This window comes from Engraulis encrasicolus, chromosome 7, assembly GCF_034702125.1.
Source record: "Engraulis encrasicolus isolate BLACKSEA-1 chromosome 7, IST_EnEncr_1.0, whole genome shotgun sequence".
In the NCBI taxonomy this organism is placed as follows: domain Eukaryota; kingdom Metazoa; phylum Chordata; class Actinopteri; order Clupeiformes; family Engraulidae; genus Engraulis; species Engraulis encrasicolus.
The window spans coordinates 25,085,987-25,104,377 of NC_085863.1; the positions used below are offsets into that span (position 1 = coordinate 25,085,987).

The 18,391-nt window shown below is 40.9% G+C and overlaps 2 protein-coding genes across 2 annotated transcripts in view; one reads left to right on the forward strand and one right to left on the reverse strand.

The window, feature by feature from the left end:
• The first annotated feature begins 187 nt into the window (after positions 1-187).
• On the forward strand, positions 188-9,532 carry LOC134452640 (nucleolar protein 16-like). Its single transcript, XM_063203127.1, has 5 exons — positions 188-393; positions 4,192-4,300; positions 5,401-5,470; positions 5,640-5,746; positions 8,284-9,532. Exons 1-5 carry the CDS (start codon positions 287-289, stop codon positions 8,407-8,409), a joined length of 519 nt encoding a protein of 172 aa, XP_063059197.1. The 5' UTR covers positions 188-286; the 3' UTR covers positions 8,410-9,532.
• A 7,904-nt stretch (positions 9,533-17,436) lies between these two features.
• arl10 (ADP-ribosylation factor-like 10) overlaps positions 17,437-18,391 on the reverse strand; it is a 9,267-nt gene continuing 8,312 nt past the window's right edge. The window contains exon 4 of the mRNA XM_063202430.1: positions 17,437-17,748. Within this exon, the coding sequence (XP_063058500.1) occupies positions 17,581-17,748 (168 nt within the window). The 3' untranslated portion in view covers positions 17,437-17,580. The remainder of the gene's footprint in view (positions 17,749-18,391) is intronic.

Sequence of the window (18,391 nt, forward strand, 5' to 3'; positions counted from 1 at the left end):
AATGTCATATTTTAGTTTAGTTTTAATTTTTTTACGTTATCATAACTGTTTTTTTTGTGTTCCTAGCCTGTCTTGAATTTGGGCATGTGTCTAGCAAATAAACAGAACTGAAATGAATGTTGCTCATGAAGATTTTGTTTATTTCAGCTGGCTTTGTATTGACGTCATCAGTGAGCGCTGGTTTCATTGTCACGTGATTCTAATACACGTGTTTAGATCACGGAGTGCTTCAGTGGTACACATCGGAACACAGCCTACCCGTTATAGCAGTTGTTTTACAGAAACAATGCCAAAAGCTAAGAAGTCCGGGAAGAATAAGAAGTTTGATTACGGCAAGGACAGAAAGAAGCTCAAAAAGAAGATGAGGAGAAAGCTAGCACCAACGATTGAATGGTAAGACACCCGCTTATGGCTAACGTTAGCTGATTTAGCGTTTCAACGCAGTCCCTCCCGTGTCCCTTTTAACACTACCGATGAAAATAACAGCAATTTAATTTAAACGAAGTCCTATTGATTGGCGTCATAACCCATATTTCTAAATGTGTGGCATTGTATATTAGTATTGTAGCCCACATCGGTGCCCAATAGCTCATTGCCGAAAATGCTTAATGAGAACTTCTACTGTCCATAAGTGGAACAACCACTGGCAGAAGGTTGTTCCATCATTACAGCAGTGTCCGACCTACATGGCAGTGGCGTAGCCAGGACATTTTTTCACTGGGGTGGCCAGGACAGAACACATTAGTTGTCTGTGGCCATTGAATCACGGAATTACACACACGCACACGCGCGTGTGCGCGCACGAACACAGACACAGACAGAGAGACAGCAGTGATGTCTTTAGGGCGAAATGTATGCACGGTAATGGCTCTTCACAAAAGCTTTTTTTTCACTCATGGGTCATTCCATGTCAATTCACACGCCTTCCCCACATGACCCTCTCCGATTTACCCGATATCTCACATACAGGTACCTTTTGATGTCAATTGAAAGAATACCAAGTATTAGCACCCTACGTCTAACGGTTGCAGAGATGAAGCCCTCCAAAGTTGGGGTGCCATGCCCACCTTTCAAGCCTGTGAATTGCATACAAAATTTACAAGCAGATTTTGACACCTCTGGTTTTAGTTTGAAGGAAGATACAGGCCTAAAAATCACCATGACCCCTCAATATGACCCTGTCTACCAGATGATGTACTTACGAATAACATGCCTTGATTATTTTTGGCTATATTAAGCCTTAAAAACTGAATTTGTGAAAAGCGTGATGAAGAGTCTTGCCATTTTGGTGTTCCATGTCTTCGAAACTATGTATGCTTTGGGAGTTATAATTGATTTTCCATCATATTTGGGAACTGTACAGTGTATTCCAAAAAAAGTAGGGCACTCTGCCTTTTAATGATGGAATAGGAGGGACTCAAAAACAGCTTTTGGACTAAATGTCCTTACGGTACCCTCTACTTCAGGCCTCAAATTAACCATGTGGGCACTTGATGAGTGGAACGCCCTTTTAACCCCATGTACAGTAGCACTGTATCAAACATTCAAGCTTGGAAAAACTTTGTTTTTCAAAGTTCTTCATATTAATCTTGGCCTTCAAAGTATATGTTTGTGTCTATGTCATCACAGTGTCCGTTTTGTCTGCTGCCATCTGCTGGTCAAAAAAACGCAACAACAGTGTAATGTAAGAAAACAAAAGGGGCTGGAACATCTTGCCCATAATTTACCAATAAAGTAGCCTAGAAATCTAGACGCTTCTAGGGGTTGAGCTCGCTAGGCTACCAATAAAGCACTTTAATTCTACAGTATATTGCTATATATTAATTATGATTTTAACGAGCATTATGCAGAATGCTCAATTATGATTACATTTCTGACAGGACACCCCCACCCCCATGTCTGGTAGAAATGTAGTGCAGGGTGAGGCCATCTTGGGACTGGCATCATGATTGAGCATTAAGCAGTCACACTTAGGAAATTATTTAAACTATTACTATTCATCATGCTTGTTAAAATCAGAATTAGTACATAGCAATATACTGTATAATAATTACAGTGCTTTATTGGTAAATTACGGGCAAGATTTTCCAGCCCCTTTTGTTTTCTTACATTACGCTGTTGTTACTTTTTTAGACCAGCAGATGGCAGCAGACAAAACAGACACTGTGATAAGATATAGAGAAAAACATATACTTTGAAGGCCAAGATTAATATGAAGAACTTTGAAAAACAAAGTTTTTCCAAGCTTGAATGTTTGATACAGTGCTACTGTACATGGGGTTAAAAGGGCGTTCCACTCATCAAGTGCCCACATGGTTAATTTGAGCCCTGAAGAAGAGGGTACCGTAAGGTCATTTTGTCCCAAAGCTGTTTTTGAGTCCCTCCTATTTTATCTTTTGAAGTCTGAGCGCCCTACATTTTTCAGAATACACTGTACAGTTCCCAAATATGATGGAAAATCAATTATAACTCCCAAAGCGTACATAGTTTCCAAGATATGGAGCCCCAAAATGGCAAGACTTTTCAACACGCGTTTCACAAATTCAGTTTTTAAGGCTTAATATAGCCAAAAATAATCAAGGCATGCCATTTGTAAGTACATCATCTGGTAGACAGGGTCATATTGAGGGGCCATGGTGATTTTTAGGCCTGTATCTTCCTTCAAACTAAAACCAGAGGTGTCTAAATCTGCTTGTAAATTTTGTATGCAATTCACAGGCTTGAAAAGTGGGCATGGCACCCCAACTTTGGAGGGCTTAATCTCTGCAACCGTTGGACGTAGGGTGCTAATACTTGGTATTCTTTCAATTGACATCAAAAGGTACCTGTATGTGAGATATCGGGTAAATCGGAGAGGGTCACCTGGGGAGATTCTAGGGAATCATGTGAATTGACATGGAATGACCCTCATTGCTAGTGAGTGACTGGATGAAAACATTTATTAGCAATCCCATGCATTTACTCTTTCAAATGCATTTACTCTTTCAAAAAAACAGAATCACAACACAAACTCCTAATTACTCTGATCAAAAGTTTACATACCCTAGTTTCTGATGCTGCCTGCTGCCCCCTTTAGCATCAATGACTGCTTAAGATCGTTTGTGGTAGTTGTGGAAAAGGCTCTTCATTTTCTCAGATTGCAGAATGGTTGAGAGATCAGCTCTCTGCTGCATCAGTCTGACCACTATTATGTTAGTTAAAAGAGTAAAACTGACCCTGATCTGTCAGTCAGCCATCACCATTGATTGACAGCGCTTCTCTTGTTTCTTGTGTTGACAAACTTGATCAACTACAAGATACCACCCAAGATCTTGGGTGGTATCTTGCAATTGACAGTGCAGAATGTCAGTGGCCTCTTTGCATCATGCGACTCAGCATCCGCCGATCCCTCTCCATCAGTTTACGGGCTTACCACTTCGTAGCCAAGTTGCTGTTTATTCTCAAATTCTAACATTTTATCATAATAAAGCAAGCTGACTGTTGAATGTGGGATACCTAGGAACCAGGGCTTGACATTAACTTTTTCACCCACCGGCCACTATGGCTAGTGGTTTTCCCGAGTCACTAGCCATTCAGGTATTCCACCAGCTACAGATTTTATATTGTTTATTTTTCTTAATCATGATAGTGTACGCCTAAGGTGAGGTGCAAAAGCAAGATGAGTGTATAGCTTTCTACATGGAAGTATATCAAGCAAATACAAACTGAGTTACTGAGCTTTTTCTTGAACTTAAATACAAACAATTGGCAGACAAAGGGTAAACAACAGAATATAGGCAGCTATAATGCATATTTTATACCAAGGAATTAGCTGCCAGCCAAATTGGCTAGTGACACTGAAAGTATTACCAGCCACAGCCAAGTTTTACCAGCATTTGGCTGGTTGGCAGGTGCCAGTGTCAAGCCCTGCTAGGAACAAGGAAAATTTGCTGCACAGGTTGCATCCTCCACGCTGGATTTCACTGAACTCCTGAGAGCGGCCCGTTCTTTTAAACGTGCTTTAAAAACGGTCTGCATACTAGGTGTCTGATCATTTGCATGGGTAGGCAAATAATTTTGGTATAGTGTATAACATGCGTACAAGCCTGCTCACAGTGTAAGGGAAATTTTGGGTGGGCACGGAGTCTGTGCCTAGGGTGGTTGTAGCAATTGTCTCCCTGATGTAAACCTGTTTCCCTGTATGACTTGCAGTAAACAGATCAGGAATGCATGGGACAACAAGAAAACGGTCCAGCAGAACTTGAAAGACATGGGGTTGCAGCACAGCTCCAAGTCCGTGCTGCCCATTCAGCAGACCAAGGTAAGAGCAGTTCACAGAATCCCTGTGTCCAATAGGTGCCATTCCTGGCTTCAGAACCGTAAAACTGTTTCCCTCGTGACATGAGTTAACATATTATGATCATCAGTCACCTCATCATTCTGACCTGCTTGGATCACGTTTTTTTGCCTGCCATTTACTTTCACACAACCCCTGATTGACACCCGAGTTTCACACTGATTCAGAATAAAATTCATGCAAAACAGTATTTCTCTAGTATGCTTCATATAAAGTAACTGTATGAACAGAACACAGCTAGAGGCAATAAATGGAAGGCATTATTAAAGCATTGTGCATTATAAACGGCAAATAACAATTTTCCAGAAACAGGCTGGGTAGCTCTACCCAATCCTGCTTACTGTATGTTACAGAACATTAAAGCAATGGTTCGGAGTAGATTCACCCTAATGTCATTTGAACCGAGACATCCATCCAGTAGTCCACCCAAAGTGTTTTCTGCCTTGGGCGAACATGAGCAGAGTTACCAAGTTATTAAATGTTTATTCCGAATAGCTTGGCACCAGCGCGAATGGATCCCTGGCAGTATCTCCAGACTTAGCCCACAAAAATCACATGTCATGACACCAAACTTCTACAGTAGTACAAATGTGGTCTGTACTCACAAAACGAAGCATTTGAAAGTTTGTGAATAGTCCAGGAGTTTATTATTATCAACACAAGCCGAATAGCTTCTCTGCTGCTAAAGCTGCGTCAACTTTACTTCCGCCATCTAAGACAAGTCTGTAAAAGTCCTCAGGGAAGCTTATAATATGCACAATGAAAAGTGAAGTCAGCATCAGTATTGATAACGAAAATCATTATCTGATTGATAGTAGGTAACATTTGAAATATCTTTTAAGTGTTGCCTTGAAAATATAAGCCTTAATCACAATTCAGTGAAAACGTTTTTAATACTCTCGTCTGGAACTTTGTTGAGGACTTTTACAGACTTGTCTTAGATGACAAAGTTCACGCAGCTTTAGCAGCAGAGATGCTATTCGGCTTGTGTTGATAATGGAAATACTGTTCTGTACTGTAAAGTTCTGTGTTTTGATTTATCTTGATTTTTATTTCATTTTCAGCACATTCAAAGTGATTCAATGGATGTTGACACAGACGGCATGATCGTTAGGAAGCCATACGTGATCTCAGGTAATACGCAGGTTGTCTCGGTGTACTCTTGGCGTTTTTGCAAATATACAGTATATTATGCTATGCTATGTAGAGTACTACACGTAATGCCAACCAGGACACACAACAGCAACGCTCATCAAGGTCTATTGGTCCTCGTGGTTAACTTTTTCCTCTCATCCCCCTGCAGCGATGGAGAGTGAAGCAAGCAACGCAAAGCCGAATGTCAAGACCATGTCCAGGGATATGATTGAGTACGCCCAGCACATGATGCGCGAACATGGGGAGAACTACAAGGTAACGCAGGCCTAGCTTTGTTTGGTTTACACTAGACCAGGGGTTTTCAATTTCACTGACAGTGAGCCTCCCCTTGGAGTAGATAAAGATAACCAAGCCCCCCCTCCCCCCGCGGAAAAAACACAACCCACCCACACTTTACACCAAGACTAGCCTATCAATTATTACCCTCAAATAGGCATTTCAGAGTGTATGTGATGTATGTCTGTACATGGCATGTGTCCCTCATCTTGCCTATACCTTAATCTGTGATTGTGGGTTTGGGTTACTGTGTGGTCAGGCTCCATGTTCTGTTAGTCCGATGCTCCACATGCATGGTACTACTAATGTGCAATAGTCCCACATGTAGGCTATATATCGTCCTTATTTAAAACAGTCTTGTTCAGGGATGCAAAATGAACGTCTGTTTCAATAACAACTGATAGCCTAATAGGGCCTACATGTTTTTTAAATTATTATTATGAAATTGTATTTCTTTTCATTTTGATTCTTTTTAATTTTTTTTATTCTTTCACAATATTTCCATCTTAATGGCGGCTACTGTTACAGTAACATCAGGAACAGAAGGCCTGTCCAGATTATTGCTTCGTTGCCAAGAACAGTTGACAAATAATGGTTGAAAATAATGACGACACGCCTTTGATGCGCAAAGCTGTTCGATTCCGGGTTGTAGCCTGCAGAACAGAAGCGATATAGCCGCAAGTCACCCTGCACTTGTAGCCTTGCTTGAGTGGATTCTCGGACAGAGCACACACAGCTGTGTAGTTAGGAGTAACTGAGATGAGGCTATCAATTTATCCTCCCCCTCACATCCTCGTCGCAACTGTCACATCACCAAACGTTTTTTATTCACATTTAATTTACAAACGCTGATGTGGAATTTGTCGCGCGCTGCTGTCCTACTACTACAATTTGGGCGATATTGTTTCAAAACTGACTTCTTTCCCGAGGCGTCTTGCCTCCGAGGGAAACGCATATTGTTTAGGACTGCTAGAAAGCGTGAACCTTTATGCCATCCAGCATTTCCCTGTTTTTTTTTCTCAAGTTGACGACTTCATACTCCTGAAGTCGGCGAATTCCCTCCGAAGTTTACAAACTAACTGAAGCTTTCAAAATGTCCATTGCAAATCTTTAAGATTGTTTATCGTGCGCGAGGACTTTTTAGCAGCGCTTGGGAGGGAGTGATGGCACGAGCCGTCACGTACGTCACCTCTTTTCCCCCTTTCTCTTACCGGCGCTTTACTGTCATTTCGTCTCTCTCTCTCCCTCGCTCGCTCTCTCCCCTCTCTCACTCACTGGCTGGCTGTTCAAGAATAAAAGTCGGGTAAAGCACAGGCAGTTCTCCAGTGCTCGCACCATGTCGTCGGTCTCAATTTACTTCCAAATAACGCCACCCGAACTTCAAATATTATTTAAGAAAGTAAAGACGAATTGAATTATAACACATAGGCGTACAAGGTCATGTTCCTACGTTTCTGACTCCCCCGTTTTGCTCACTTCTATTGTTGTAGTGGTAGTAGAAAGGGTGCATTTCATTGGCTTCTAGATATTTACAGAAAGTGCACCTTTCTTCGTGTGTTGCCGCGCCTCCCCAAGCGCTCTTTGGCGCCCCCCAAGGGAGGCGCGCCTCACCTATTGAAAACCCCTGCACTAGACTAGTGAGAGTCTGGAGGCCACCTAGAGTATGCAATTACTCATAGGAAAAGCTTCTGTTTGTCAAGAAATGTGTGTTATCGCCTTTCCACCCCTCTCTGCTCTCTGATTGGCTCCCTATTTCAGGCCAGTTTTTGGAGGAGCAGCCATGCAGTCCTTCAGATCGGAATGATCGTGCAAAGCAGCATGGGATTTCCTAGGCTAGTGCCTCCTATAGTGCCACTAAATAACTAAGGGTGCACTGTGTAAGATTGTGGCCAGAGTAGGTATTGCAAATATGCTGCTCATTGAAACTGTGCTGTCTATTGCCAAATGTAATCTTTTCATGGATATTAATAAATAATAAACCAATATTTACTAGTACGACCAAAGGGCAGTACGTTTTGCAGCTAAAAATGCCGTTTTCTGGAAATTCAAAATGGTGGACCATGGAGAAGGTCCCCCTTTTCATGTATGTAAAATGCAGTTTTCCCAGTCATAATGTATACTTAGAATTAAATTGTGGCGGTAAGTATTAGTTAAAAATATTTGTGAATGGGCAGCATAGATTCTGGAAATGAACTACTAAAAATATTGCATGTTGCACATTTAAGCAAGGACAAAACCCACAAGACTCAAGGAAACTGTAATTTACTTCTCTGCTCAGGAAACTTGAGCAATCCCTACAGTGTTCCCTTCTTGTCAGAATATGGTATTAATTTGAAATAATATAAACCTTAAAATAATATAAAGTACTGTAGCAAAGTTGGCTACAACAATACTTACATCCGAAACAGTCACCTTTAAACTTGCGCTGGAATTTTTGGCCGCCTGTCCTGACAGCTGGTCCAGCCGTCTACTACTAACTAAATCTACTTCTAACCTGCCCCATGTTTAATCTGCAGGCCATGGCGCGAGATGAGATCAACTACTATCAGGACACGCCAGCGCAGATCAGGAGGAAGATCGAGAACTACAAGCGCTACTACCCAGAAGAGTACGCCGCCTTCGCACAGTCCCTGAAAGCCTGAGAGGCCAGAGGGAGTAGGACGTGATCATGTACACTCGGCACGTGGAGAGGGGAGCATTGTGTCAATGCTTTTAAGATGAAGACTGCGGAGGATGGACAATGGTTTAACTTCTCCTGTATGTGTCTCCGTTGTTACGGAGATGGAGTACGCTGCAAGATGTCAAAGGGCAGATTTGACTGTTCTTGTTTTTTTAAACAAAACAAAAAAAATGTTTGTAAACAATGAGAAGAAGACCTAACAGAAAGCAAAGGCCTTACTGATTTTGTCTGTGCTAGGATTATAACTAACATCTTCTATTAGAGTAAGACACTTCAAGCCCATGCATTTCTTGGATCCATGTGATGTCAGGTGAATGCCTCTTTAGGTGACCTTCGGTTAGGAGACCTTTGGAGACTCAAGGTTGAGAATGAATGGAGTTCCCTTGGCACTGTAGATGGCGGTAGCACGCATATCATGCAAGCAGTCACCAAATGCCACAGAAAGACAAGAAGAAGGAGGGGAAAACGCCCCTTTAGAAGACCAAACTTGAGTACACTCCTTTGAATTGGGTGGGTGGAGTTTGGATTATCTTACTCTAATAGAAGATGTTTGATTATAATACAACGTGTCAAGATGGTGGATTTATTTTGCTTTTTTATTTAAAATCTTTTTGAACGTTTAGATTCCCTTTGGTAATGTGTAATTATATTCGAGAGCAGAAAAAGTCATTGTCATTGATGTGTCCACTCCCACTTCCAAAATTTCATTTAACAGTGAATATTATGTGGCATGCATTGTGTGGACTTAATCAAAACCTCCTGAGGAGAAAACGTGTTCCTTATGATTTACAGCTGGGGATTATGTAGTCCTGATTGTTTGCTTTCAGAAAGTAGGATTGTCAAACTAATTCTTCATCAATCTTATGAGAAGATTACGGATTTCCACACTGGGATTAATTGAGTGGGTTGTTTGAGGCTGTGGGGCTGTGACAATGGAAAAACATCATGGCTGCATTACTGGTGGGGATTATTTAGTGTGTTTGTACAGAATATACACAGCAGATGGCGCTGTGGCATCAAGAACTTGTACATGCTGTATTTGGATATGTGATCTATGGCTTTTTAATACAAAAATGTACCACATGCTTAGATGAGTTGGAGTCCTGTTTTCAGTGTGCATGTTTTGGGAGGTACACGTCTGACAAGGTCAACTGTACAAGAATGGTCAGTTAAAGTGAAGGAGTACAAAGTTTGGTTGTGAACAGACATGTATGTTATGGATGTGGATCTTTAACAAAACAGAAAATAGAATTGAAAGTGTTATTTTTGTTGTCCTGAATGCTGTTCTGTATCTGTATCAGTGGAGAGGGTTAAGAGCTATAACTTCCTAGGAGTCAACATCAAGGAGGATCTCAGCTGGTCTCATCACATCAATTGCATCACTAAGACGGCTAGACAGCGACTGTTTTTTCTGAGACTGCTGCACAGATATGGAATGGAGAGTAGGATACTGGCCAACTTCTATCGCTGTACAATAGAAAGCATTTTAACTGGTAATTTCACAGCCTGGTATGGTAACACCACTGCCCAAGATAGGAGAGACCTCCAACGAGTCATCAAATCTGCTCAAAGGACAATCCAATCAGATCTACCCAACATCCAGGATCTTTACAACCAGCGGTGTCTGAGGAGGGCCAAACGAATCATAGCTGATCCGCACCACCCCAGCTACACACACTTCATAGTAGGGTTGGAAAGGGGGGTCCACGCGCACCCCCCGGCTTTTTTTACGCCACCTGATTTTTTTGTATCTTTAGAGTGTCTACTTCCAGAATCTGCCAGGTGCCAGCTGAAATAATGTCCCATGGCCTTCATTTTTAACCATTTAATGCACCTGACAGGAACCCAACAGATTGAAGCAATGACAGAGAATAGGTCATAACTTTTGAAGTAAACTACATACAGAGACAAATTAACACATTTTCCCATACAATATTGACCTGAGGAATGAATTTAAGTTGTTGTTTTTGACTTTTGACAACATTTAAACAGCATATTTGGTCAGAAACAGCAATACAATGACCCAAAATATGTAGACACTCAACTATCTTTTCATTCTTTTGAGATTTGTTGTCTCTTTTTCATCACCTGCTCTTCCTTTATCATTTGCAGTGTAAATGTGAGTATTATATTGCGTATTAAGCTGAAATTATGACCTCCAGTCTCCATTTTTTGACCCTTTTAATGCGCCTGACTGAAACCCGACAGACTGAAACAATGATACAAAATGGGTCATAACTTTTGAAGTAAACTACATACAGAGACAAATTAACACATTTTCCCATATAATGTTGACCTGAGGAATGCTATTAAGTAGTTGTCTTTGACATTTCAGAACATTTAAACAGCATTTTTGGTCATAATCGGCAATAAAATGGCCTAAAATATGTAGACACTCAAGTATCTTTTTATTCTTTCGAATTTTATTGTCTTTTGTCCACCACCGGCTCCTCCTTTATCATTTGCAGTGTACATGTGACTATTATACTGGGTTTAGGCTGAAATAAGGACCCACAGTCTCCATTATTAACCCTTTAATGCGCCTGACTGGAACAGATTGAAGCAATGATACAGAATGGGTCATAACTTTTGAATTAAACTATATACAGAGAAAAATTAACACATTTTGATATACAATACTAAGCTGAAGAATGAAATGAAGTTGTTGATTTGACATTTTACAACATTTTAACTTATATATAATACTTTATAAAAAGACGTAGTGTGGGTTGACTTTTGAAGTAAGCCACAAAGAGAAGAAAAGCTAACCCATTTTCCATACAATACTGAACCAAGAAATGCAATGAAGCACTTGTGAAGGACTGTCATCAACGTTTAAACCGTGTTCCTGGACAAAAATAGCATTAAAATACCCAAAATGTGTAGAAAATAAGCAGTCTTTTTATTGGGTGCTTCTCATTGCTCATTTAAAGTATACATTTGATTATGTTATTGAGTTTCAGATTGAAACAGTATCTCATTTTCAAAATATATCTTCCACTTAATAACCAACTAGCACCATCATCATTCAGAAGTTCAAGAAACAATGGAGGCTTCTTTAAGACTTGTTAGCAAAACCTTCCAAAAATGTGAGGTAAAGGCACATCCCAAAAAGCAATTGCCGTGGGTGCAGGACATAAAAGAACACACAAGAAAAAAGGAAAGACTATCCGCACACCACAGAAGCTCCCTTGTCATCATTTAACATGTCAATAGCTCACACAACGTCTCGACCTGTAAGGTCTTCGTCAGGTGTCTCACGACAACGGAGCATCTGTGGTGTACATATATTCTTTCCTTTTTCTTATTGCAAAACCTCCACATGTAATTTGTAACATGAACATGTGTCTTTCACCTTTTTCTGCAGACATAGACTGTTTGGCTTGTTATGCCAAATGTACAGGACAGAGTAACATGCCAGTGTAAAACACACTCATGGCTGACAAACTTTACAAATCTGGTCACTTGGATCAAGATGCATTATTCAGGTAGTCATGCACCTACAAAACACTAGTGTGGATGGGTTGCTTGCTGCTGTGATCCTCCAAAATAGAATGACAGTTTAATTTCTATAGATTTTAGGGCTTTTTTAAAAGGCAGTTTTTGTCCAGAAGCGCATTTAAAAGTTGATAAAAGGCCAAAAATTGTTCATTGCATTCCTTGGGTCAGTATTGTATGGGAAAATGGGTTACCTTTTCTCTGTACTGTGGTTTACTTCAAAAGTTAACCTCCATTGAAAGAAATAAAGTGAAAGCCCATTGGGAAACTCCAACTCCCATTGTCATTGTGACACAGCACTCCACAGCACACAAGTGAACACTGCAAACAATGAAATTGCATTTATGCCTCACCCGTGCAAAGGGGCAGCCCTCAGTGGCGCCCCTGGGGAGCAGTGCGGCGGGACGGGTCCATGCTCAGGGTACCTCAGTCATGGAGGAGGATGGGGGAGAGCACTGGTTGATTACCCCCACCAACCTGGCGGGTCAGGAGTCGAACCGGCAACCTTTGGGATACAAGTCTGACGCTCTAACTGCTTACCCATGACTGCCCAATGAATTGTATCATTGTTGCAATCTGCTGGTTCCATTCAGGTCCATTGAAGGGTTACAAATGAACCCTGTGGGTCATTATTCCAGCGTAATACTCTTAATACACTTTGTAATGTAAATTATGAATGAAGAGCAGGTGTTGAAAAATAAATATAACCCAAAAGAATGAAAAGATAGGCCTACTTGAATGGCCATTTCATTGCCAATTATGACCAAAAATGCAGTTCAAATGTTGTCAAATGTCAAAGACAAGAACTTAATATCATTCATTGGGTCAACATTGTATGGGGAAATGTGTTTATCTCTCTGTATGATGTTAACATCCAAAGTTATGACCCATTCTGTGTCATTGTTTCAATCTGCCGGTTTCCAGTCAGGCGCATTAAAAGGTTAAAATGGAGACTGTGGGTCATTATTTAAGCCTAAAACCCGATATAATAGTCACATTTACACTGCAAATGATAAAGGAATAGCAGGTGGTGGACAAAAAGACAATAAAACTCAAAAGAATGAAAAGATACTTGAGAGTCTACATATTTTAGCCCATTTTATTGCTGATTATGACCAAATAGCTGTTCAAATGTTGTGAAATGTCAAAGACAACAACTTAATAGCATTCCTCAGGTTAATATTGTGAGGGTAAAGGTGTTAATTTGTCTCTGTATGTGGTTTACTTCAAAAGTTATGACCTATTCTGTATCATTGTTTCAGTCTGTTGGGTTTCAGTCAGGCGCATTAAAGGGTCAAAAATGGGGACTGGAGGTCATAATTTCATCTTAATACGCAATATAATACTCACATTTACACTGCAAATGGTAAAGGAAGAGCAGGTGGTGAAAAAGAGACAACAAAACTCAAAAGAATGAAAAGATATTGAGTGTCTACATATTTTGGGTCATTTTATGGCTGTTTCTGAGCAAATATGCCGTTTAAATGTTGTCAAAAGTCAAAAACAACAACTTAAATTAATACCTCAGGTCAATATTGTGTGGGAAAATGTGTTAATTTGTCTCTGTATGTAGTTTACTTCAAAAGTTATGACCTATTCTCTGTCATTGCGTCAATCTGTTGGGTTCCTGTCAGGTGCATTAAATGGTTAAAAATGAAGGCCATGGGACATTATTTCAGCTTGGCACCTGGCAGATTCTGGAACTAGACACTCTAAAGATACAAAAAAATCAGGTGGCGTAAAAAAAGCCGGGGGGTGCGCGTGGACCCCCCTTTCCAACCCTACTATCACCCTTCTACCATCTGCCCGGAGATACAGGTGCTTACGTGCTCACACCAGCCGACTCAGGGACAGCTTCTTCCCTCAATGTATCAGACTGTTGAATACAAAATCACCAACATAGGAAGAAATCCACTCATCACATCTCCCCTTTCTCCAACCTGCCATTTTTTCAACTTTTTAAATATATATTTTTTCTTTTTTAACATTCTTTTTAACCTTTTTTTGGGACTCCCAGAGCAGGGAAGCTTTTCATTGTATATATATGTTTCATATATATACACATGACAAATAAAATATCTTGTATCTTGTATCTTGACTGCATTGAGCAGTAATTATTCACGTTTTGACATAAATACTCAAAGGTAAAGAGGAGTGAGTACATCCATAGTGCTGCTGCCTGTCTGGGGTAATATGAGCAAAACATCCCCAGGTCGATCACTGAGCTCTCCATCTATTGTTTACAAATTTCCTGTAAACGATAGTTTTAGAGCTGCACTTTGCACACTGACCTTGAGTTTTGAGTTTGCTTGTTTATAAAATAGCCACTACGCATGAACTATACGTCCTGAGCAGAGAGTGTCGGCTGCCTGTTGACTTTAAACAGGATGTGTCCCCAGGCGCCATGACTTGTTTGCATTTGGGTGGGGAGGCCCTAAGTAGAGCAAGTCAATACCGCAACCATCTCACAGGCTGATGGTCTTGTGACTCTCAGACCAAAACATGTTCATTTAGGGTTGTATAACACATCATTAGATCTTAGAAGCTGTTTATGAGTATATGGATTTTTTTTAAATTTTTTAAACACATTGGTTTTGGCCTTCCATTGGCACGTAAACAGAATTTTTAATTCCATTTAGAGGGCTAAAATGCACCTTTTACAATGGAGTTTTATTTTTTATCTACATGTTGCCTTTACATGTAAACAGATGAAAAAGTATCCGCTTTTAATATCCAGATAGGTGTAAACACCATCTAAGTGTCATCATTGTGTAACATGGATGTGGTTGTCTGGCCTTGTTCCTGAAAAGTACACATCACGCAATTGTCATGATGCACACAAATGCCAAACAGCCTTTTATTGGACATAGTAAGAATGAATCTCAGGTCAAGTCAATCTGAAGATGAAGAATGGAATAGAAAAAAAATCCTCATATGTTCACAACAAAATAACATCCAGAGAAGTAATAATAATACATAGGTTTTGTATAGAGTTGTGTTTGTAAACATGTCCGGTTATAACTTCGACTAGACCTTGAAATATTGTCATTTCACAGACAACTTAAGGTTAACCAACCTTAAAGCACTACTGATATGTAACCTAAGAAATGATTGAGGGAAAAAATAAAACACTTCCTTAGGTCAGCCTTTAGGCCGGTAAATGACAGCAACCAATCAACCTTTTACATTTTTTCAACTTAAATTCAATGAGTCAGAAAGAGGTAAGCATGAGGTTTTGTTGAATAGGTAATGTGGTTGAATACTGCTACAGTTGAACATCTGAACAATACATGGGCTATGTTCTGCAATATACCACATCATATAAGTTATATTATCTGTTATATATTATAAATCATCAGTTATAAATTATAAAAAAGTCATATACGGTATGTCAGTGCTTTTAGTTTTGCTACCCACATAGTATTTCGTGTCTACTGCAGTTCTGAATAACTTGCGTGCAAAGCTAATCTCTTGCCCTATGAAATGGACAATATGAGTGCAGCATTAATACCTTTACAGGTCACTGATTGAGCAGTGTTTGATATTGGCACCTAGAACACGTTGATAATAACTTTAAATATAATCTGTCCACCTCTATTACAATATGTGTTGTTCATATACAAAAAAGACTGTTTACATAAAACATCCCCTAAGTCATTGCCTACCCTGTTACACACATATTATGCAAGTAGCAAAATGTCTCTACATAAATATATCTTTTAAATGTATATTTTAACCTAATCATATCTTCTTAATGCAAAGCAATACAATCATTCTCTAATGGAGTTCACAGAAAAGCTTCCGAATAGCCTGTACTGTATCTAGGATTATCCACACTCAAGGATGGATTTGTGCATGGGCCTACCGGGCTCAGGCCCAGGGGCCCAAGCCTCCATATTTCAATTCTCATAATGTGTTAATATTGTACTTCTAACTGTATTTTCATTTTTTAATCATGGGACAAACTCACAAGCCCCCTAAAACATAGGGTCTCTGTAATATCTGGCCTAAAACTCTGAATCTTTTTGGAAACTTAGCAACACCCATGGAAGGGGGGCCTTTCTTGCTGCCTGGCCCAGGGGCCCATGGAGTCATAATCCGTGCCTGTCAACACTATCCAGTGTGTCAATATCTGCCTCAGGCGCAGGGTCACCCTAGAACATTGACACCATCCTGACAATGCAGCCCTCTGTCAGCAGCCTGGCTTAAGTGGACAGACAACAACTTAAAGACTTCTCACGCGAAGAATGGCTACCTCAGGCCTTGAAAAGCATAGGGCCGATTCAAACCAGCATTGACGTTCAAACATGACCAAGGCAGTCAAAGCTGGCAGTCACACTTAAACTTGAGACGGGCATGTTTTACAGGCGTGGGCCATTGATTAACTCTGACACAATGGGTCCAAAGAGAAATAACTGCAAAAGCGGTTGTGTTGTTTGGGAACATTGAACAGACATAATGATTGTGCTTGTGATCTTCTTATGTGTGGCATGAAATTAGCAGAGCAATGTTCCCAAATGTTGCAAATTAGCTTGCGTTCGTTTGGTCTCTCTCTGCTTTGCACTTTCCCTGTCATTTGACATTGGACACATCTGCGATGAGGACATGCAGATGGCCCACATCTGACACTTCTCTACTTCTCCATACAATCACTCAAGTACTTCATTTTAAACACAAAAAAATACATGCAAATGTATGACTGTGTACATATAGACAGAGGAAAGCAAACACAACAGTAACATATGTAGTGATGCTTCCACTACATCACACTGCATTATACCATGCCAAAGACACACCAGCGCAATACTATACAATAATCTATAAAACAGGAGATCAAAGTCCCCAAACATAAAATCCCTCTCGGCGGGCAATGTCCTGTCCTGTTTAAGGTCTACACACATTGAAAAGAAAACAAGTTCCTGCTACACCGCTCTGTGAACTTTAACCCCACCCCCCAACACACACACACACACACACACACACACACACACACACACACACACACACACACACACACACACACACACACACACACACGTCATTTCATGTTTGTAAACTCAGAGTTGGGACTTGTGCGGCTATCTCGTTCTCTCTCTCTCTCTCGTTCTCTCTCTCTCTCTCTCTCTCTGTAGTTCTTCCAATTTCCCCTCAGTGAATTCCCTAATATGACTTTATGTGGGTATGGTTGTTTACACATTCATTACTTTTCCCCTGAAAATGTGGGGCTTTGTTTGTGTGTGTATGCATCTGTATACGTGTGTCTGTGTTCTGTGTCTGTGTGTGTGTTTGCCTTTTCTACTCATCTTTAGTACACTTCTTCTTCCAGGGCAGTTATTAAAATATGCGTGTGTATGTGTGTATGTGTGTGTGTGTGTGTGTGTGTGTGTGTGTGTGTGTGTGTGTGTGTGTGTGTGTGTGTGTGTGTGTGTGTGTGCGCATGCGCATGTATTCTGATGGACCATCGTTGGTGACTTGGGGTGCAGGGGTGCGTTTTTCGAAAGCAAAGTTTTTAGCCAGTTAGCAACTTGGGTAGTTGCCAATGCATTGCACTGCAAACAACAAAGTAGCTAATGTAGTTAGCAACTATGGTTTCAAGGAACACACCCCAATGCTGCTGGTGCTTTGGCAGCTTAGACTAGAGCATCTTGAGCAGCTGGTCCTGGAGGCCCTGTAGCTGGCGGGGGGTGCTGGGGCCACTGATGCCCGCCTGGGAGGGCACGAGAAGCAGCTGCCTGCTCTCACTGAAGCCCCCCAGAGACAGCGCCTCATACAGGTCTGGCATGCTCACTGCGCCTGGCTTATCCTGGTACACGCACACAGACACACACACACACACACACACACACGGGAACGAACAGGAGAAAATGTGAGTTAACACATATGTAGTATTTGTTTTGTACACATACACGTTGTATTTGTTTTTCAGTTAATTTAGATACCCATTTCATGACCGTTACGTTACACACAGCAACACAAGCACACACACGCAGGCATTCCCAATAACATGCACATACGTACACGTACAAAACACACATACACACACATCTCATCAGCTCTTCGTCTACTTTACACACACACACACACACACGCACACACACACACGCACGCACACACCACTCGCAATCCGATGCCAACACACCCATACACATGCACAAACAAACAGACACATTGACACACACACATGCACAATAATACTGTACACAAACACCTGCACACACCACGCAGGCACACTCCACTCTAGCTCCAGGACAGAGCCCACCCCACCACACCCAGTCCCATCCCCATCCCTGACAGCTCCTGAATGGAGCCATTGGCATTCAGGTTCCTTCTATTCTTCCCAGAAGGTACCCCTTGGAAATGCAGAGTTCCCTGGAGGGCAACCCTACACCAAACCGTGCCTTGCATAATAGCGTAATATACACAATACGGACGTATTGTCCTCGTGT

Excerpts from the sequence above, each read along its gene's own strand:
- LOC134452640 (XM_063203127.1), top strand. The coding sequence starts at position 287 with ATGCCAAAAGCTAAGAAGTCCGGGAAGAATAAGAAGTTTGATTACGGC. Across the intron at positions 4,301-5,400 it reads TGCCCATTCAGCAGACCAAG|CACATTCAAAGTGATTCAAT; the intron begins GTAAGAGCAGTT and ends TTTCATTTTCAG. Across the intron at positions 5,471-5,639 it reads GAAGCCATACGTGATCTCAG|CGATGGAGAGTGAAGCAAGC; the intron begins GTAATACGCAGG and ends ATCCCCCTGCAG.